At 34.8% G+C, this 22,596-nt stretch overlaps 3 protein-coding genes across 4 annotated transcripts; 2 read left to right on the top strand and 1 right to left on the bottom strand.

Annotated features, from left to right (window-relative positions):
• Window positions 1-1,435: 1,435 nt before the first annotated feature.
• LOC120132125 (transmembrane protein 209-like) lies at window positions 1,436-5,864 on the top strand. The gene is made up of 7 exons (XM_039148947.1): window positions 1,436-1,623; window positions 2,230-2,285; window positions 2,379-3,289; window positions 3,848-4,046; window positions 4,156-4,335; window positions 4,449-4,825; window positions 5,604-5,864. The coding sequence occupies exons 1-7, from the start codon at window positions 1,436-1,438 to the stop codon at window positions 5,742-5,744; spliced, it is 2,052 nt and encodes a 683-aa protein (XP_039004878.1). The 3' UTR covers window positions 5,745-5,864.
• Window positions 5,865-6,272: 408 nt separating this feature from the next.
• On the bottom strand, window positions 6,273-16,345 carry LOC120132123 (E3 SUMO-protein ligase SIZ1-like). Its single transcript, XM_039148946.1, has 17 exons — window positions 16,219-16,345; window positions 16,015-16,052; window positions 15,368-15,448; window positions 15,199-15,250; window positions 14,488-14,560; window positions 14,098-14,260; window positions 13,144-13,274; window positions 10,955-11,023; window positions 10,710-10,797; window positions 10,548-10,623; window positions 10,187-10,260; window positions 9,849-9,956; window positions 9,454-9,615; window positions 8,563-8,667; window positions 8,398-8,478; window positions 7,123-8,323; window positions 6,273-6,877 (listed from the first exon to the last, which is right to left on the bottom strand). The coding sequence occupies exons 2-17, from the start codon at window positions 16,036-16,038 to the stop codon at window positions 6,738-6,740; spliced, it is 2,628 nt and encodes an 875-aa protein (XP_039004877.1). The 5' UTR covers window positions 16,039-16,052; window positions 16,219-16,345; the 3' UTR covers window positions 6,273-6,737.
• A 2,611-nt stretch (window positions 16,346-18,956) lies between these two features.
• LOC120132126 (phosphatidylinositol transfer protein 1-like) lies at window positions 18,957-21,660 on the top strand. Of its 2 annotated transcripts, none has more exons than XM_039148948.1 (10): window positions 18,957-19,183; window positions 19,276-19,306; window positions 19,404-19,552; window positions 19,832-19,923; window positions 20,037-20,044; window positions 20,143-20,214; window positions 20,351-20,518; window positions 20,888-20,983; window positions 21,103-21,225; window positions 21,308-21,660. In XM_039148948.1, the coding sequence occupies exons 1-10, from the start codon at window positions 19,164-19,166 to the stop codon at window positions 21,404-21,406; spliced, it is 858 nt and encodes a 285-aa protein (XP_039004879.1). In that variant the 5' UTR covers window positions 18,957-19,163; the 3' UTR covers window positions 21,407-21,660. The 2 variants fall into 2 exon arrangements, with proteins under 2 accessions (XP_039004879.1, XP_039004880.1); XM_039148949.1 differs by having other exon boundaries at window positions 18,958-19,183; window positions 21,103-21,212; window positions 21,301-21,660.
• Window positions 21,661-22,596: the final 936 nt, after the last annotated feature.

Genomic DNA, 22,596 nt, shown 5'->3' with positions numbered 1-22,596 from the left:
TCATACCTAGTTCATGGAAGAGTTATGTTTAGACATCATAATATAATCGTATGGGAATTTAATTATTACTTTAACTTGCAGTCATAATAGGTTGATGACAAGTATGAATGGTTTTGCGATGATTAAATTAATATCTAATTTAATTGTGTTTATTAAGCTAATTATAGGCGTGCTTCACATCTGCAAGTTGCGAGTGAGTAAACCGATTGAATTTATCAAACAAATCTCTAGTTTAACATTATTCTGAGATGAGTTACTAGTGAAGGCTTGTATTGAAAGATGTATCCGGAAATGAATTAATTAAAATTTCGTCATTCATATGATTAATATTACTTTATGTTGGTAATAATATAGATTGACCGTTAAATTTTGTTTTTAACCACCGAAAGAACATTCTAATTGATTTTGTCCTTCTAGAATTGGGCTTAGACCAGGGTGACGAACAGCCATGTCCACTTTGGGTTAATCGTCTCATTGTAGGGATTGCAACGACTGATTATAAACCCATTTAAGTGCCCCGATCGTAACGGTAATTATAAATCACGTATAAGTGACACATGTCACAATCTTAAAATTTTACTCAAAGACCTTTCTTCCCCCATGTACCCCCACATTTTCCCTCCCTTTTCCCTTCTTCCATGGTAAAAGGTCAAACGACTTATTAAATGATCGATCAAATGGTCGGCGAAACGGTCGATTATCAAGATCGAATTTAAAAGATTGAGTGTTTTTATATTAAGAATTATAATTTTAAATTTAGGGATTTGAGATGATAGTAAGAGTTGTGACCGGACATTAGATGGTCTGCAACATATAGGTGGCTGGTCACCGATGAATGGGTGGCCGGAAATGACCGACGGTTTGAATAAATGGGACTAGAAATAAGAAATCTTAAGAGTGTGAGGTTTTTTTTGATATTTTTGAAAAAATTGGGGCTTTTTGAAAATAAATTATTTATAGTTTTTTTAAATAAAATTTTAAAATTACCTGATTATGACATGTGTCACATAACGGGAAAATTAACGCCGTTGACAGCTTGAATGTAACGTTTGTAACGCTAAACATTGAGATGAATAAAAAAATAGTTTAAACACCTATTTGAGATTTTGGGTATAGTTTCGGCACTTAATTTGGTATTAAACCAAAATAAAATAGAGAAGTATATTATTATAATTATCTTTAAAATTTACGAAATTATAAATGTGTAAAATAAATAGTTAATAAAAATATTAAAAAATACATAAAATTTAAAATTTCCAGTAACATAATAATTAGATTATTTAATTATTACAACGTAAGAGTGAAATATGAGGTTTTCAAATTTAAATTTGACAATATTCCAAAATTTGATTGTTAATTTTTATCTACTTTGATTTTAGTCATTTAAATCCCATTCTTATTTCCCATTCTTATTCCCCAGAAACTAGTAAAAACCATGGAAGCCGCCGGCAACCAAGACAGGGCGTCGCCTCCGTCGAAGCCTTCAAAGTTCTCAGTGTACCAAAACCCAACCCTATCCGCCGCTTTAACCGCCACAAGTCTACAGCCCTCCAAATCAACTATTCTTTGCATCTTCTTCCTCTCCTCCGCCTCTGCTTTGGCTCTCCTCTACATAACTTCCAGGTTCTTTTATTTTCGGTCCTTTCGGGTTTTTTTTGTGTGTGTGCGTGTGTGTTTTCTCTTCCATCCAGAAAATGCAGCGGTTCCGAGCATTTCTAAGCTGAATATACACACATTGTCGAACATATGGTTTTTTAGGGGTTTAGCAGGGTTTAAGCAAATGGGTACTCTTTTTTCAGACATTTAAACTCTCGATCTTGGGTTGTTCTGATGAAATGCATGAATATACCTTTTTTGTAATGTACTTTTATCAATAATTCCGGGAGTTTAAGATGTTTTTGTTAGTAGATTACAAGGCATAGGCCAAATCCTTCATTCTCCTACTTAACTACCCAAAGAAAGTTCAGATTGCAGGATATTTATATCGTGTTTACAAAAGAGAATGAGAAAAGATGATTGAGTTGATTTACTGGTACAAGTATAGAGATTAACAATTTTGAGGTTTCTGTCTTTCTTAGCTTTCATAGGGAAAGAACCACTGAACCAACTTTAAATATGCTACCCTAGGAGAAAAAGAAAATCTTCAGATTATAATTTTTTTCTCTACTTTTGTTTTGATTATTATTTTCTTTAAATCCATTAACACATTTTTGTCTCACACCTGTGAAGGGGAACTGGCTTGGCTGATAAATTGAAGATTGGAAATTTCTCTGAAGAAGTATCTTGTAAGTTATCATTTGGAGATTGGATTCCTTTGATTGTTGAAGTATAAGTGTTCTATTTCATGTCTTCTCATTTAACTGTTATCTATGGCTCAGATACATTTGCCAAGGGAATACAGACTGTGTCAGGGGTAGTTTTCATTGGCACCATTTTTGCCCTATTCAAAGCTCTCTCTCTGCATAGGACTAGGAGTATTGGTTGTGTGCCTGTTGTATCTCCTTCTAAAGCAGCTAAGGATCAATCTCAGCCAACGAAGCACCAACTGGGGCTTTTGGGAATAAAACCTAAGGTTGAGCAAGTTGCACCGGACTCATCTAAGAAACCTCCGAAGTCCAAACCCCCACTGAAATCATCTTCAGATGTTCTTGTTCCACTCCATCCACAAATTAATGGCTCAGATCGGAAGTCTCTGGTCAACTCTAATAAATCAAACACCAGTGGTGGGAATAAGATGAATTCATTTGCTTCCCCATCCAGATCGGGGGGCTCTCCTTTGTCATATCATGTTCCAGCATCCTCTTCTGCATTATCTCCTCTTCAAACTTCACCAGGACAGGAGCCTGTGGTAAAAACCCCTTGGTCTACCAAGCGAGCTTCCTATACCAAAGAAATAACAACAAAAGAGCAACTTGAGCGATTTCTTGCTGAAGTAGACGAGAAAATCACTGAATCAGCTGGAAAACTTGCCACCCCACCCTCAACCATCAGTGGATTTGGAATTGCAAGTCCTAATACTGTCGCAAGTTCGGCTAATACATCTGGAACTACAAGGAGTACACCACTGAGGCCTGTGAGGATGTCTCCTGGTTCCCAGAAATTTACCACTCCTCCAAAGAAAGGAGAGGGAGACCTTCCACCTCCAATGTCCATAGAAGAGTCTATTGAAGCTTTTGAGCATTTGGGCATCTATCCCCTAATTGAGCTGTGGCGTGATCGTCTCAGACAGTGGTTTTCTTCAGTTTTGCTAAATCCTCTACTTAACAAGATTGAAACCAGTCATATTCAGGTCCTTCAATTCCCTAATTTTTGCCATTACTTCCTTTTCTTTTTTTCCCCAACTCTCACCCCGCTCATGTTATGTAGTGTCTATTAATAATTTTAAGAGAAATGTGAGTAAATTAGTCCACTCATGATTTGGAAGTATTCAATGATTAGATCTCAAATGTCCATGAAGGATTTGTGTTTTACCAAAAAAGGAAAAAGGATAATTCTTTTTTAATCTGAATTTGGCTATTATGAATTATTTCATGTTATGTTCTGCTTTAATTTTGCAGAATGAGTTGCTAAAACTTCTAACTTTACCATGTTGTTGAAGGTTTTCGAAACTAGAAAGTTCGTGTAATATGAGCTCTGTTTAGAATTTGAGAAACGAAGAAGTTTGTTTTTAAATAGCATGTTTCTTATAACACTTTTCTGGTAGTTGTCTGATATACAGGCGACGAACTATCCATATTATTGCTGTTATACTTTTATTTCATCGTTTTGGACTTTACAACCTTGTCATTACCATTATCTACTTTTTCGTTCATATATGGCAACCTGATTATTCTTAAATCCTCTGTAGGTAATGCAAGCAGCTGCTAAACTCGGTATCTCAGTAGCAGTTACTCAAGTGGGAAGTGATCTACCAACCAATAGAAGTCCTGCTACCTCACCTAAACCCGAAAGGATGAAAGAATGGCAGCCGGCATTCACTCTCGAGGAAGAAGGGCTCCTTCACCAATTATCGGCAACTCTTGTGCAGGCTCTTGAAGCTTCCATGTGTAAGCAGCTTTCATTGCTGTTATTAATTTATTTTTGTGTTCGTTAGTTTGGTTTTGTTTATTGATCTTAGCCAAGAACTTATAATGGTACTTTTTTCATTGAATGCAGCCAACCCTTTAACCAATCAACAACAAGCACAACAAAATCCTCTGATCCCAGTTATGCAGGAGTGCATCAATGCCATTACCGAACACCAGAGGCTTCATGCATTGATGAAAGGAGAGTGGATGAAGGGTTTACTACCACAAAGCAGTGTGAGAGCTAATTATACAGTTCAAAGAATACGAAGTATTTAGAAACTCAAAACCTTCCTCTTTATGCTTTGTTTCTGTTTACTTGTAGAACTTAAGAGACATTTAGTGTACATAAACTATCAAGTCACCATATTGTGAATTCTGCAGAACTCGCTGAAGGAACATGCCTGAAGAACTATGAATATCTTGGAGGTGGGGAAGTTTTTGACAAAAAGAACAAGAACTGGACTCATGAACTTCCAACTGATTCTCACTTACTCTTGTATCTGTTTTGTGCTTTCATGGAACACCCAAAATGGATGTTACGTGTTGATCCCACTTCTTATGCTGGAGCTCAATCTAGTAAGAATCCCTTATTCCTTGGAGTGCTGCCACTGAAAGACAGGTTACCAGAAAAGTATGTAGCAGTAATCTTGGGGGTTCCTTCGATTCTCCATCCAGGAGCTTGCATATTGGCCGTTGGAAAACAAAATCCCCCCGTTTTTGTTTTATACTGGGACAAGAAGTCACAGTTCTCTCTTCAGGTACGGTGTATTTAACTTCTTTGCTACAGCCAGATGATATGTTGCACCGACTATTTTTTTAGTAGTATATTTGATGTGGAGATAGAAAAAGACTTGAACTTGCATGTACCCCTGTGAGACACATACATACCCAACACATTACAAGTAATACAGGTTAATACAAGTGGCAAGACAAAAATAACTGGTTTAGGAAAAGAATAAAGGAGTGAATAAATTACTACTTAAAATGGTTTGAAGTGAATTTGAAAATTAATGTCGGCATTTGTGTGTAAATTCTGAAGATGATAAAGCCCCTGCACTGATTCACTTCAATTGGAGGGTTTTTTTTCCTTCTTTTTTTTAAAGCGTGGAGGCGGGAAGTTAAGGTGGTTTTGGTAGAAGCTTTCTTCACTACACTCAACCTCGTCTTTTAAAAATATCATTTAACCTTTTAAACCGTCATAGTATAAATAACTTTACATATGCGTATGCCATATATCATGAATGTAAATGACATATTTCGAGATAGATGCTTTCAGCATTCATATAAGAGTAGAGTGGGGGTAAATAAACGATTCCCCCATTCTGTTCCATCCCTGGTTGTAATTGTACATCAAGTTTCGAAGCCGAAGGGGCGACCACAGTTTCAGTTAAAAAGCTTTTCCTCCGTACGGTGTATATATTTCAGTTACCTGTATCAAAACCAGGCATTAATGATTTACTTGGAGTTATATTTGACGTCTACGGATGATTGAAAATATATATCAACATGTATGAGTTACTATTTTGGTATTTTCAGGGGAGAAGTGCACTGTGGGATTCAATATTGCTGTTGTGCTATAGAATAAAGGTTGAATATGGAGGCACAGTTCGGGGAATGCACCTTGCTTCTTCTGCCTTGAATATTCTCCCAGTTCTTGATCCTCAAACTGAAGCCTGACTTATGTTCAGGGGATGCAGCCTGTCACGGCCTATTTTACTTGTCAGTTTTTGGATTTGCAAGTTGGAAACAAGTAGTTTGGTTGTTCAAACTTTTGCCTGTATCAACAAATATCATCCCCCGAGAAGTTGACCATTGACTTTTTAGTTTGCAGTTTCTGTAGTCTTCTGATTAAAGATTTTAGACGAAAATATTGGAGTATAAGCTTTCCTCTTTAAAAAAAAACGGGGATGACATTGACAATTTTGCTTAAAGCTTCCCATAGTGCCCATGGAGAAAATTGAATAATAGTGCTTCTAACCTTTGCGATAACCAGTGGCCGGAGCTCCTGGAAAGAGATAAGAAATTAGATAATGGTTTACAATACCAGGGTTGCTCGACATTATATTCAATGTTCACTAATAATGAGATTTCTTGTGATATCATGAAAAGGTCGGTAAATGATAAATGGACACGCCAATATTGATCATTTCTCTATAAATAAACTGTAACATGTCCTCAATCTACAGACTATTTGATCCCAACATCTTAAAACGAGGAAAAACGTTGGATCTTCGATTTTTCCCTCCCCAACTGCATCCAAAGGGTTTTAAACCATCGGATCAAAATTCAATTTTTCAGACTAAATCACAAACTGTACAATTTAACAGGTAGAACCTGGTGATCTCTGTTTACTGTGAAACAGCTTGAAACAACCCTGTTACAACACAGAATTAGAAAATCGAACTTCGATGAATGCAGCACAGACAATGGTAACAGGTATGGTATAAAAAGCCTCATGCTCACCACAAAAGAAATTTGGAAATCCCCAGAGCTCAAGACCGTGGCAGAGCTTCCTTGTAGCCATCTTTGGTTGCTTTGAGCTGGGCTTTCCTACTGAAAATTTACATTTCATGTTTAACTGAAATGCCAAAACTTTCTTCATGGGTGATTACCACAGTTCTTCATAAGACGATTCACAAAGGAGGGCCAATATCCAGCAAACTAGTTCAATTACTCAGAATCTGAGTCAATAGAAAGATATAATCTCGGTCTTACAGAACGCTTTTGCCGAGAAAATAAGAAAGGGCTCTCTGATCTTTGCCTACTTGATTTCTCAGATCTACAGTTGTTCATGTCAAGTAGAAGAGAAGCTGCAGAAGGAACGGGTAAAGCCAGATGTTAAACAGATTGAGGCATTGAGCTAGGCAAATGCTAATGAAGTTTACAAGACACATCACAAAAGATATATAATGCAACCACCATATATACCATTATATCGAATCACATTCTTGCTAGTAACAAGCATTGAAGCCTTTTCCATTCGCTGGCTGTTATATAGAAATTTTCAAACATAAGCTACAGCACTAGGGCTCTTCAAAAGAACAGGGAAACTAACCAGTGTCGGCCAAAGAATCCATAGCATCATCTCTAGAAGGAATTTGCTGGCCTGAATTCAATCCATTCACAGTGGCTGAATCCCCGTGACCTCCACTTACGCCACCTCCAAGCCTGAGTGAAATCCAATCATCGGTGCGGAGGCCATTTGATGCATCAGCTTGATCTCTTGAATTTGACCGTGGTGATACAGCTGAAGGACGTGTTGGAAGAAATATCTGGAGAGAGGGGTCTTCTCCACCAAACAAGGTATTGTCAACAAAGCCATCATTCATATCCATAGTAGTATGACCAATAGAAGAACCAGGAACAAGAGTTGCAGATCCCATTGTTGTCTCAGGAGCCATTGTATAGCCATTCACTGATGAAGGGAAATCGAGAGAATCATGCTGCAGACCAACTAAGGCATCAGAGATATCTGTATCTGTACTAAATAGTTGAAACCCAGAGCTTTCTTGTGTTCCTATAGGTAATGGCCATAGAGGCATGTCAAATTCATCGTTAGGATTAAAAAGACCCAAACTACCAGCAGCACCAAAAGACGGATCTTCTGAATAATGATGAGAAATTCCAGGAGCAACTGGAAAATTAAGTCCATCATTATGACAAACTTTATAGGTAGTAGCTGGAGATATTGATATTTCGTTCTCTTCATCTGAATCACTAAGAACAATAACTTCTTCATTTCCGGTTGGTATGGATGGATTCCGGTCGGTAAACTCATATGTTGAGTCTATGTTCAGAGGAAGGGAATCAAGTTCAATCCCATTGCTTGTGAAGTCATAAGTTCCACCACCATCCTGATTTACACTGGGAGCTTCACCATCCTTACCACTTCCAGTAGCACTGCTGCTCATTGGGATAATTTTTTGCCCATATTGTTCAATCCGTTCTTGTAATCTACCAGAAGAGGTGTTCAAATCTTCAGGCTTGCTAACCTCCAACAACCCATTGCAATTTTTCCTGATTCCAAGTTTCAAACCTGTATGACCTTCAGAAGCACCTTCATGTTTGACCTGCTTAAATGTTTCAGCTCTTGGCTTGACCTCAGCACTGTCAGATCCACATAAGGTGCCATCAGGAAAGTGCCATTGTGCAAGATCACCAAGTTCTCTGTGCTCGGTTTCACTTTTAGCCTTTGCACGCCAAGAACCATCAGGCTTGACCTCAATCTCTGTAATATCATCTCCACAATTTCTCATCTGCATCACAGTTAATCATCATTATCACACAGATTCCATCTACAAAAAATAGAGGATAACCACAAGGCACACACCTTGGATGTGATGCGATTAAAGTAAGGATCAATTATAATATTCTCCAACGTATAGTTCTTCAGACAAATGGGGCACTGCCACTGCAATCACATTCACAAACATATGCTAGTCAAAACACTGAAATAGTTCCAACTGGAAATAAAAATGTTATAATAGTTGCTCGCCTTTCTAGAACGTTGGTTCAGCTCCACAAAAACTTCAAGATCGAAACAACCCATGTGAACACAGGGTTTAAACCTTCCGGCCACCTTCATTCTTGAACCACTCATCTGTCACAAGTAAACACAAAAAAAATGAAAGTTGGATAAAATTAGAGCAACTTCAAGAAGGGTGCAGTACTGAAATATTGTATTCCAATCCTATTAACACTCAACATTGTAGAAGAAAAAAAAGGAGTTGGGAGAATTATCCCCTCTTCCACGAAGTAGGATTCAGCTTAGTATAAATACATAGTTGACAGAGAGGTATATAGAAACACACTATAGAAAGCGTAAACAATAGAATATTAAAAAAGTCAGTCATAGGATAAGCACACAAATATATGGAACCCAAATGGTCCTATGTTGAAGTTTAGTTCTGATTGGAGGAAACCAGAAGGATATGACAGCACATATTATCCATGTAGACCAATAAATCTGTCAAATAGGTCCGTGAACTTCACCAAAACAAGCCTATTATAGTATTTGGTCCAATGGTTGAAAGGGAACACATTCAACTTTACAGAAACAAGCAAGATAACTAGCACCACCACCTCAATAAAGGATGCAGTGCATTTTTCTGACATTATAGCCTCAGCTAGAATGTGCTACAAAACACACATAACCGACATTTTATAGCAACTACGCTAGTACAAAAGTGACTTAGAAGAATTTGATCCATGAATATCACAGGGAACAATAACCATCTCTTCAAGACATTCTTTACAAGAAGAGCTAATCAATATTTCAAGAACGAAGTCCATCAATTCAACACTAAATATCCTTAGCATAAAAAGATGGTGCATAGCCACATAAATTTATAGGAAAGAGATTGCTAGCAAACTACTTGCAACTCACAGGGCAACGTAGGTTGACTCCAAAAAAATCTGCAACAACTTCTAAATCACTGTCACTATCACCATTGTCTGCTGCTGTTCCACCACCAATACAACGGCAAACCCGAGCAAGAGCATCTTCAAAACATTCACCATTGTTCTCCTTCGGAATCATGTTGAGTATCTATGACATGGCACAAGAAATATAAAATGAACATAAAGAACATATATGTATATAGAAAGGTAAGTTACAGTTACATAGAAATGGAGGAATTTGTTGTTCAAATTATAGAATTAACACTCAATACCAATGTTAGTAGTTCAATTTACCTTTTATCTCAAGTTAAAATTTGATATTAACGTATGGAAATTCCAGAGTAAATCTCCAACCATATAAATTTGAAGTTGTTATCATACCTGTTGAAGAGTTCGGCGTTTAACAATTCTAACTCCAAAACAGAAAACACGGGCATCACATCCAGTCAAAGTTATCTTATTAATTCCATCTTTAGTACATGGAGTTATCTGACAAAAGCACAGACAATGAAACGAGTGTTTAGGGTGTTGATGCTTCTTAACAGATAAAAATATTAACAGGATTATAAAGAACGTGCAATAATATGGCCTGCCAGCTTCCCCACCCATACCAATCACATGCTTGAACATGTAACAGTTAATTCTATGGAAAATATGATTCCATATACATCAAGAACATAAACCAAAATTCATCTTGTTAATAGAAGGAAGAAACTCACAATTGGACCATCATCACGGCCATTAGCCCCAAGCAACTGTGAGCTAGGTCTATTAATAGCACGAACAGGTACACCTGTTCAAAAAGCTTGTCACTTGTAGACCAAAAATATTTTACTGTTCAAATATTGAAATCGAGAATTTCCTAGAAATTACTCAAGGACAAGATGTCAGCAAAAATATTTCAATTAGAAAAATAAAAGGCAAACAAGCTAAGCATGCTCTTATCCCTTTCTTCTTCTTTTGGTTAAATCCAAGCAAGCTTCTCAATGACAAGAAGTCAAATAACCAGTAGCTAGCAATTAAATTGTAAGAAGTTTGATTAACCGCTAAGTAGTGAAAGCAAAACATAAATAACCATACCATTGACCTGTAAATCTGCATATTGAGGCCACTGCATCCTGAATGGAACTTTGTCATTCAGAAGAATGCACCATGCCTATTTTGACAAGATGAGACACAAAAACATCAAGATAGCTAAAAATACGACCATCAAAATCTTACATATTTTTTACACTAGCCAACCTGGACATCATAATCTTGTTTTGTCAGTAAGTCCTTGTCTGCTCTGGTAATTTGGAATGTTTTCTCTAAACTCTGCATTGGATTTGTACTGTAAAATGGTGGATCTGAATTACTAAACTAACAAATTAATAAGGAAAAAAGTCACAAAGCATCATACATAAAGCATACAGTGTTTATCACCCCTAAATAAACTGGAAGTTTATGGGGGAAAAAAGAATTTACTATTTCCCATATAGTTCACTCACCCATCAGTTGGGATACTCGTAATAGTCAACTTCACTGGATATAAAGGGTTCGCAATAGTAAGCAAAAAACTGCAATTGGGAAATACGTCATGAATTAAAATAATGTAACAGAAAATTTCCGATTAATATCAAGGTCTAACAAATTGAACAAAATTCGAAAACACATTAACATTATGTCCAGAAAAAGATTCTAAAGATGCATCCATATAATTATATGAAGTACACTGCAAATATAAAGTATAGTTACATGATAATTCCTACTGAAAAATATACAATCCAGTTAGCATTAAAATATCAGATGATGATGCTTCATTAGAAGAGCTATTTAGCATTAAACATCTTATAGCTACAAGTAACAGTATTTTGTTTTTAAAATAATTCCGAACAGGAATTGGTCATAGACTCTTGTATACCTCCCATCAAAATTCCTAATCCTTTCTCATCAAAAAAATAATAATTCCTAATCCTTACTTAATGTGTAAACCCACCAACTACTAAATCATGCCACTGAGATATTATATAGAAATTCCATGAGTTGAGTAATAACACTAGTAATAAATTATACAAATAAGAAAATATTTCATTTTCACCCAAAACGGGAGTTGATTCCTTGTTCAAACTAATTTGATCGTTTAAAAGAATTTACAGCATTTTATGGACACCAAAAAAGAATACTTCCTACTTTTTCTCATACTAATCTATTTTCCCTTTCAACCAGCCTACTTTTTCAGTGGAAGAAGTGGGTTTGGTCTGGTTTGGTACCTCCTAGAGTGGAAACTTTTCTATGGCAGATTACTCATAGGAAAGTGGCTGTTAGAGTGGAACTAAAGAAAAGAGGAGTTAATCTGGAAAGTGTCCAGTGTCCATTATGTCATAATTCTGAGGAATCAATTCAACATCTTTTTATATCTTTTTCGGTTGCAATGGAGCTGTGGAATAGATTTATAAAGTTTTGGGATATTTCTACAGTTTTGCCCCAAGATCCTGCTTCACTACTTTGTTCTTGGTCTTATATTAGGGAGTGCTCTACCATCTCGAAGTTTATTCCTGGAGTAGTTTTCTGGTCACTATGGAAAGCGAGGAATTCGGTGGTGTTTCAAAACTGGAATTTTGATAGCTCAGCTCTGTTCTTTATAACCAGATTTAGGCTGGCTAAATGGTTTTTAGCGAAATTCCCTCTTGTTAATATTCAGGCTGATTTACTAATAGGGGATCCATCGCTTGCAGACAGAATCACTACTATTTTATCTAAGAAGAAGGTTATTTGTTGGTCGCCGCCCCCTCAAGATTTCTTTAAATTCAATGTTGATGGAGCGGTGAGAGGGGATGGGCTGCAGGGCGGAATTGGAGGAGTTTTGAAAGATTCCAATTGCTCTATTTTAACCTCTTTGTCTATGGCTGTGGGACCTGGTCCTCCTTTGTTTGCTGAGTTAAGAGCTATTAAGCATGGAATTGATTTATTTCTTTCATCGGATTGGGCAATGAAGGGAAGACTTATCCTTGAGAGTGATTGCAGGAAAGCAGTGGATTGGATCTTGATACCTTTTTTTGCCCCAACGTTTTTTAGTTCTTTGGTTGAGGAAATTAGGGTCTATGTATCTGCTAGGGGTATTATTATTAATTGGATTCCAAGGAGTTGTAATTGGGAAGCAGACAAGCTAGCAAAAGAGGGGATTGGTTGAGGTGTTGTGTTTTGTTGTTGTAGTGTTATGTATTTTATCTAGGGATGTTTATTATGTAAGCTGTATCTTATGTAATTATGGTCTATTAATAAAATGAGGCACTCTTTTCCTCCTTCCGTTAGTTGCCTCTTTCACAAGAGCCAACTAAGAGGGAGGTTTTTAATGAGGTCTCCTATTCCTATCAAAAAAAAAGTTGATATTTACAAGTTCTGAATCTTGATGATGCATTCTGATTATCACAGAGACAGAGGTTCTACCAGTAATCAGTCTTTATCCAATCAAATTTCACATAAGTATCTTTTATGTGAATATTGCAACATGATAAATATAAAAACAAAACACATTCAATTAGATATGAAATCAGACAAATATATTCATGTGTTTCTATATTATGATATTGAATGTCACTACTGTAACGAAACCATAAATCAGTAAATAGCTTCACAGTCACTTTGAAGTAATCATGTGCACACATGCAAACACACAAAAACAGAGAAAGAGACTTACGGATCAGCTCGACTTAGTCGACAAATCTCACAGTAAAATAAATCAGGAACTGGTGGATTTCCCTCCATAGGCTTCTCTGGGATTATAACACAGCCAATATGCTGCCACACTTGGCATCTTTGATCTTCACACTGTTTCAGGAACAAGGCAGAAGCAAAAAAGAAAAAAATCAGCAATTCATTTTAAGGTAGAAGAAAGGGCAACGTTGTAGTGGATAACAAAAAAAGGGCATTTTCAGAATCCATGCATCTCTTCTCAAGATGGAGAAGTGCATATCACGTGAACCAGAATTAAGAAAAAAATAGTATGTTTCGACCAGAAATATATAATTCCTTAACATCACTAATTCACTATAGCACTTATCACACAAAAAATGCAGCACTAGAACAAAAAGTTCAAAAGCAGTATAGATCATACAATTCCATCAGTGCAAGACTCATGAAAAATACACAAGCATAAAAGGCTGCATTGATCAGGTGATAAAGAGACAAGGAAATTCAAATCCACTGAATCAAACGCTTCATCATTTTCCCAAACAAGGATTCATATAATACCTATTGTTGCAGAAAGCAACTGGCAACGATGTGTCAATTTGATATGGTAAATACCAACTGATCTATCTATTCCCGTCATTTTATTGCCTGGGATCTATCTATAAATTTTACTAGAACATTTACAAGATTCATTAAGATATGTAGAGATATGAAAACTTCATATCAAAGTGTACAAATCGAGGAGGAATAAAAATGACAACCATAAGATCATACCAGAAAAATTTAGAATACTCTGCATAATAAGCACACAATATCATCTCAAGTCAGATGCAAAACCATAAATAAAGCAACATGAGACACTTAAAAAGATAGAGCCACCCAACACTTCAACCACACACTTGTGATATCAGTCATCATTAACATTAAGTACTGAGGAGAACATTAAGTTTATTATCATCACCGTGATAATGTTCTCAGTCTCCAATGAACTTCCACATAGACAACGAGCATTCATATCGGATTTAAAGGGATCATCTATTTCCCCTTGACTTTTAAAATTACTGCCGTCTGATGCACCCTCTCCCTTTGATGCCAATTCAGTGGCTCCAGAAACCTGCATCTTTCTGAGGACAAGAAATACACTTCAGAAATTAAAATGCTGATAGACATCTTAGAGAGGAAATACAAGTAGTAAAAAGCATAGAATAATTTAAGTGGAAAATAGATACACTAGCATCATCTTATCTCAATGGTAAACCACAACATTTTCACAAGGAAAGGAAAAATTAATTCCTCTGGAACTGTTTCCATCAAAACCTTCAGCAGAGAAATCATGGATGTAAAAGTAAACCTGTATATGTCATCAACAAGTTTCGCCACATCTTTCTTTCCCACAGGAGCCCTCTTTGCCCACATCTTTGCAACTGGGGAAAAAAAGTCCAACATTATTATACTTATTTTCTGAACAAATTAACCAGATTTATAAGGGCCAATTTTGAACAATCTAGAATCTAATGACAATAAATTCAGGAAATAGCATAATTCTACTCACAACATACTTGTATGCAACCCCTTCCGTCCCTCCCTCACCTAAACACTGCCCTAATAAAACACTAATGAAAAAGCTCAAAATTTATAGTGCCATGGGAAGCGTCAGACAAACTATATCATAACGAAATTAATGGATAAAAAAGCTAAGTGCTAAAATATCTAGAATCAAGCAAATCTACATCAAAATCAGGCAGGGAAACAGCTTCATAATTGCTTACATTGGTAAAAGAAGTGAAATAAAAAAGAGATTAATATTAATTCTACCAACAGCTGAAACTAAATATTGTAAAGCATTCTAACAATATATATCAATATTTAATGTCTGATGACATAACTCTGAGTATGCTGCAGACAAGCATATCAGCTGCTAAATCTTAACAGTCTAACAAACTGTCTCAAGCTAGCATAGTAATACCAGAAATAATAAATGTTTGAAAGATAACGTAGCCCATGAAATGGCTACGGTAATTATATGTTGTCAATTTAAACAAGAGAAGGAAGAAATTTTCACCTTGTTCATTAGAGAGGGCACCTATAACACCTAATATCCTCTCAACAAGGTCCTACAACGAAATTACACAAAGTTAAAAAAAAATAATCCTACACCATGAAGATGCAAGTTATAATAAAAATGCAAATAACTGAAAGCAAACTACAGTGCATTTTCTCTAGTAAATAACCTGCTTCTTTCCCTGCTTTGAGAGACCCAGTTGAGTGAGAACATCCTTAAGTTCTTTTATTCGGAAATATGCCAACTTATCCTACAATAGTAATATCATTTTGAATAAGTTCTCAACAAATAAATACAGGGGAGCATCAACAGGTTGACATCAATCATAACAATAGGCAACTAAAATCCTACGACTCTATCTACTAAAATACAGCTTAAGAGATTACAGTGGTAAATATATAAATCCCATGATTTAAGTGGCTGCATAAAATAACTTAGAAAAGCTGAGTGACACTAAATACTAATTCCACCAAGAAAAAAAACTAAACCAACCAAAAGCATCCATAGTAAGCTTAACGTACTTGCAAACTCAAAATTAGATTCACAAAGCCGTACCATATGTTGCACAAGAGGAAATTTCCTTTCGTAATTACCAGCAGCCCAACAATTAAAGCAAGAACAGAGAAAACAGTTCACCTAGGTTGTTAAATTTGATAAAGAAATCCCCAAAAATGTATACATAAAAGATAAGTAGTATATAATTACAAGCCATTTCTGAAGCAGCCAGGGAAAAAAACATATATGACTAATCAAATTAGTAAAATACAAATAAAAATAAGCCTGAAAATGTTTACATAAAAATATATAGTTAAATACCTTGCAACTGGCAACCAAATCCATGTTCAGTTTACAGTCTGCAGCCAAGCAAAAACCAGTAATAAAAAACTTAGACACTCGAAAATTACCAGTCGGTCTAACAATAAACAACATAGCTAAAATCAAAGTTTAATTAAATTAAATCGAACAATCAATCAATCCACTAAGAAAGAGAATCAACATGATCAGATTAAATGAACATACGAAGTTCCCGATGATAAGTATAAAAAAAGAAAAATTCGATGAATTGAGGAGAAAATTAGAGAAATAAGGTTCCAGTGTGGTAGACGCCGACTTCTCCTCAATGGAGTCCCAACCAGAACAAAGAAATTTTTTCCAAAGAAAATAAATTTACAAAAGTGACCGGACTTATCGCAGTTTATCCAATCCAGTTTTTTGACTGGGAACACGTCCGGGTTTAGTTACATTGAAGTTGCGTGTTGCTGCGTTCATTATGTAACTCACGCCCACTTCTTTGCTAAAATACGCATTTAACGTTTAAACTATTCGTTTTAGTATTTAAATTTTTAATTTTTTAAAATTATATTTAATATTTATTTTATTTTAATATTATATCATTAAAATTTTAACATTAATTTTTGAATAAAATATTAAAATAAAACAATAATTAATATTTTTAACAGGAGATACTAAAAAATAAAACCTAAATTTTATATATAATTTTAAAAATTAAAATTTTAAGTATTAAAATAGATTAAAATTAATAAATTAGATACTAAACTTATAATTTACCCTTTCTTTTTTTCTTTTGGGCAAATTTAGAGTGCAATTATACGTGGGTTTGGTTTCTGACAAAATAATTCAAGAGAGCAATAAAGGGTCGTTTCAGTCGTTGACTTTTTCCCCATATTGCAAATCTTCTTTGGTGATTTTTATGGTGTTATTATATTAAAAATTATCGTTATTTTTTTAATAATCTCTTAACATATATGTTACAAAAATTATCGTTATTTTTTTAATAATCTCTTAACATATATTACAAAAATTATCTTTAAAGTGCACATAGAACTAATTCACGTCTTACCTACCATGTGAACATATCTCAATATGTTAGAAAAATTATCTTTAAAGTGCACATAGAATTAATTCACATCCTACCTAACATGTGAACATATCTTGCGTTTCACTGGAAGCGAGGTACTAAGTACTTTTTAAATTATTTAATTTAATATAATTATTTAATATCTCGAGTTTCTCAATAGATTTTGGGAAATTATCGTTCGCAACAGTTTTGAAATTTAAATTTTGAAAAGATTCTTGGTACCTCACGCTTCATAGAACGTGATGTATTTTTTACCTCGTTTCGGGGGACAGTGTGATGTTTTTCAGAAGGCATCCTCTTCCGATAGCATTTCTACTTAAGGCATCAAACCAACATATTACACACCTCCACTCGTTACCTCAAACTTATTCTGTTTTTCATTCTACTACTTTTTGTTTGGAACAATTTTCAACACGATTATTACACTGCTTAAAATGTCTTTATGTGTCGATACTAGCCATGTCTATTGTGCCATTTTTGCTTGTTCTGAATGCACTAGTATTGGATCCATTTTATCACGATTTTTTATCTTTTTATTTTTGCACAAAACAAGCTTTGGTACTATTTTCAACCTGCCTACAATATATTGTACGTCTTTATATTATCTTCAATTGAAAGATAAATTTTAATACTATGCGAATAATCTTATAAATTACAAAAAAAATGATATTAAATACCTGAACATACCTTTAAGCATATGTTGTTTGCTGGAAAAACTAAATACCTCACTCTTTGGAAAACTCGAGGTATATTGAATACTTTTCGTGATAAAATTTTCGAGATGATTCAATATCTCGTGGACCTAGCGTTCTGGAAAACTCGAGGTATTAATTAATCATATTAAATTAAGTAATCTGAAAAGTGTTCGGTATCTCGTATCCTGTGAAACGCGAGACATGTTCACGCTTTAAATAAGACGTGAGTCAATCCTCCGTGTGTACTTTGGGGGTTATTTTTCTAACAAATCTGTTTTGGTTTTTTTCAAATAAAAAACAATTAATGAAGATTTTTAATATAATAAAGATAATTTTTCTACTATGGTATTTAAAAAAAATTAAATCATTAAATTTAGACTAAACTACTTATTTCGATCATCTATTTATATTTTTGTATCTACATTGTTTTTTTTTATTAATTTTTTAGTGATGATATTAATATGATATAATATCATGTTTTTAAAATGTTTTAATTTGTGTCCCCACCTATAAATGTAAAATGACAAAAACTTCAAAACACTAAACACAAGAATTGAACGACTTCTTCCTAGAGAGGCAAGAGTTTAACCATTTAACTAGGCATGATATTTGTGATGATCTCACCCAAAAAAAATTAAGTTCTATTATATTAACGCCATCTAATAAATAATATTGGTTAATAGTGAGTTTCAAACTAAGAACTATAAATAATCAACTCTTTAGCCATGGAATTGAACCAAAAATTGTTTAATATTTTACTAACATCTATATTCAATTTATATAATTATTAAATTAAAGATTAAATTATTTTTAATTTTATTTATAAATTAATTAGAAGTTAATAAAAATTGTTTAATTATATCATTTTATATCGCACCTCTAATTTAAACCTTAAATTATAGACTCTAAATCAAACTTTAAAGTTTATGATTTAAAAATTATAAATTATAATTTAAGATTTTAAGTTAAAAATAAATATGAAATAATGCAATTGAAAAATTTTAAAGGTTAAATTAATAGAAAAAATTATGATAAAAACGAAAGTGATAAATTAAATAATTACAAGACAAAAGTTTTTTTTTGTCATATTTAATTTATATAATTAAAATTAGAAAACAATTTGGTGATGAACAGGTGTCCACGCCACAATCCACAGTTCCACACCACAGAACTCTATATTTCCCTGACCATTCCTTGCATGAATTCTCGACGCCATCAGAATTTAATTGTCTTCCTTGACCCAACCATTTATCTTCGTCTTATTATTTACCTCCCTCTTCTGCTTGTTTTCCCGGGGGGGAAAAAGGGGGAAAAAAGGAAAGCCCCTATAGTTGCTTTTTGTTCTTTGAATACTCGTGCAACTTGCCGGGGAGGTTGATAATCGAAGAAAAATGGTTCAAGTCAAGGAATAGTATGCTTTTTCTTTTAGTTTTATGGGTTTCTTTTCTTTTCTTTTTTCAATGAACTGATGAATTTTATTTTCTTTGTGGGGACGACTTGAAGCCGAATTGTGATGCCTATGTCCTTAGAAGAGGTAAATTTTAGCTGAGAAGTTTCAAAATTTGCAATTGGAATAAGATATTGAATTCTGGGGGTTTTTTCCCCTTCACTTTTTCTTGCTTGTTTTGCAGTATCGAGTAGCTCAAACGTATATGGTATTGAAGATGCAGCAGCAGAGTACAAATGAGGCTGAAGGCGTTGAAATCATGGAGAATAGACCTTTCGAAGATGGTGTATATGGAAAAGGTCAATACACATCCAAACTATACCGTTTGCAGAGGTGATTTGAGGATGATGAACTTTCACCTTTGTTTTTCCAAGACCAAATATCGTATTGTCAATGAAATGATTCTTTATCATTAGTAAAATTTATATAGGTTTATTAATCCCCTAGTTTTCCTATACATTGCTTCACTGTACTGGTAAATTATGAATTCCTATGCATCATGCATAACTCATGACCTTTGGTTTATCAGTTTACCGTTCACTGAGATGGAATACTGGAGTGTGTTGTTGTCTAATTGATTTCTTATTTTTCTTTCCCCACTAATTTATACAGCAAAGCACCTTCTTGGCTTACAACTATAGCACCGAAAGAGGCTCTCGTCATGCAAGAGGAATCTTGGAATGCATACCCAAGATGTAAAACAGGTTGGCAATGTCATTGCACTCGATTTTTTTTCCATTGCTTGACTTCATTGTATAAGTTATATTAACATTGATCTTCCTTCTGTTGTTTACAAAATGAATATCATATTCGTCAGTGATCAAGGTAACTATACGGCTTCCCTCAGACATTTTTTCTGGACATTTCCTGCAAACGTTATGGTTTCCTGTCTAAGCATGCTCATATGTCTCGAATTCATGCAGTGCCCTTACTTTACCAAGCTTTGTGTCACAATTGAAACTGTTCATCTTGAAGACAATGGCAAATCCATAAATGTAAGTTTCTTTGAAAGTCATTTCAATTAGATCTTCCGCAAGGTTCCTGTCCAAACCAGAATCTAATATTGGCATTAGTCATTTGAATGTTTTGGAAGTGCTAATTTCAGAGAAATTTTGCATGGTTTACAAACAGGTGCACGGTTTAAATAAAGAACAACTGAAAGCTAGACAGGTAGAATTCATTGATATCACTTTGCCAACGACGGATTACTGGAGTTTTGCGGTTGGAAGTAGTGATTTTGACTTTACCAAATTCAAATCTGAAAAAACTGGCCGTGGTCCACTTTTGGAAGGATGGCAGGTTGGTATTTCATCCTCTGTAAGTCAATCATCTAATAAATACATGCACAGATAGATGAAGTAACTCAAGGCATCTCTTCAGCACAATGTATCAAAGCTTTTGCCCGAATTCCAATCATTGTTTTATGGAATTTGTGTTCGCCCCCACACCCTATTTCTCCTTTCTCCTCCTCCTAAAGCCCCAGTCACTAACCTTGCATGGTACTCTAAATGGTATTCATATGATCTTTTGATGTAGTTGTACTTAGACAAGATAGTCGGCCTCGAGGCAACCACGGATCTAATTGACCAAATCTTACTGGTGATATCTAACTATTTATCACCCCAAATTTAGTTTCTGAATGATCACATGTGATATTAATATTTGCAGGAGAACTGCGATCCGGTAATGACAGCATATAAATTGGTTACAATAAATGCACCTTATTGGGGTTTTGGTAGTAAACTTGAGCAAGCTTTGCTAGCGGTAAAATTTCTTAGACTTTGATCTTTAACAATATGCATATGCATCCGTAGTCCCTACGCTTCTCAGTCTTTTGTATGCCAAGCCAGTAGCGGTTTTGTATTGTGTTATCTCCTATGTAGGGTGAAAGTGCTCTCTTCGTGGAAAGTCACCGGAATTGTTTTGCTTGGATTGATGAATGGTTTGGGACGACAATGGAACAATTAAGTGAACTTGAAGAAGAAGGTGATTGCTTACTAAATCAGGTAAGACTCCTCTATTTTCCAGTGCCCATTGATAGAAGTTAGCTTTTCGGATTCATGACTGGTTTCCTTTGCAATTAAACAGAAATTTGGCAAGCCGATTTTGCTGACAGACGCCGAGGATTGCGATTCAAGCTTTCCCGATAACAACAAAACTCATCTGCAGCAAGTGGTGAAGACATGATATACCGTATTCTTTTTATTTTCGAGGCAGATACATGAAGGATTAAAGAACAACCATATAGAGTCAGAGAGATACCTAAAACTGGGGTTCTTGCATTGTAAATAAACATTGAATTCCATTGTTTACATTTTCTCAAAGTTTTACACTAGATTTTGCAGAAATATATGTTTTATTCAATGTTCTTTTTATCATATAAATGATACTAAGTTTAATTGTATTTATCAAAAACTGTCAAAACGCATTGCCCTGTTCAATTTTTATCATACATTAGTTGGAAACCACTGATATATAAATGGGTACTAATCTGATTAAATTCATTTTTTATACTAATTTTAATTTGTATCACCCCAACCCGTACCCGACCTGGATACGAGTTCGAGGTGTCACATTGACTTTTCAAAACATTTACTTGTACAAAATAGTGAATAATTTTAAACTTTTACTAAGTGCGACTGAATAATTTACCTAAAATACAATCATATGATTTACAAAACTGATTAGAGTATATCAGATTCAAATATTTATTTACATGCCAACTACCATCAGTATTACAAAATACATATTATTCAATGCTTTTCTGATCTGATCTTTGGAAATAAGGAACTGACCTGTCTTGCTTAACTTTTATCGTTCTTCCTCTTCTTGGTACCTACGTGTGAAACAATCACACGCTAAGTCGTTGACTTAGTGAGGCATATAAAACATATAATAGAAACCATAAAACATTTTATATAACCAAATACATACATGCACATATACCCTCATTATCAACACATATACCCTCATTATCAACACAAACATCTTTTTCATGATCTCTATCATTATCAACATCTCTATCACTATCATGATCTCTATCACTATCATGTATTAACATTCTTGTATATCATATAACACATATATCATCACACATAAACACACATAACATCATATAATTCTTATAACACATTTCATATCCCCAAAAGCATATACATCATATATATTGTATTTATGTTATTTCTTTAATTAGCCCATAGTACACTGATGAGAACTAAAGATATGTGAGTGCATTGAGGTTGTGCACAAATGTTGTCACCACAGCTCGTAAAATTCCCACTAGGGGCACTGAAATTTGTCCCGAAGGACCACTATGTCTCGTAGGACCACTGTATTGTCCCGAATGACCACTATGTCCCGTAGGACCACTGTAACCC

Source organism: Hibiscus syriacus, unplaced genomic scaffold (assembly GCF_006381635.1).
Source record: "Hibiscus syriacus cultivar Baekdansim isolate YM2019G1 unplaced genomic scaffold, ASM638163v2 tig00110557_pilon, whole genome shotgun sequence".
Classification (NCBI taxonomy): domain Eukaryota; kingdom Viridiplantae; phylum Streptophyta; class Magnoliopsida; order Malvales; family Malvaceae; genus Hibiscus; species Hibiscus syriacus.
The sequence above is the reverse complement of the archived record's forward strand: the minus strand, read 5'-3'. Positions and strand labels throughout refer to the sequence as shown.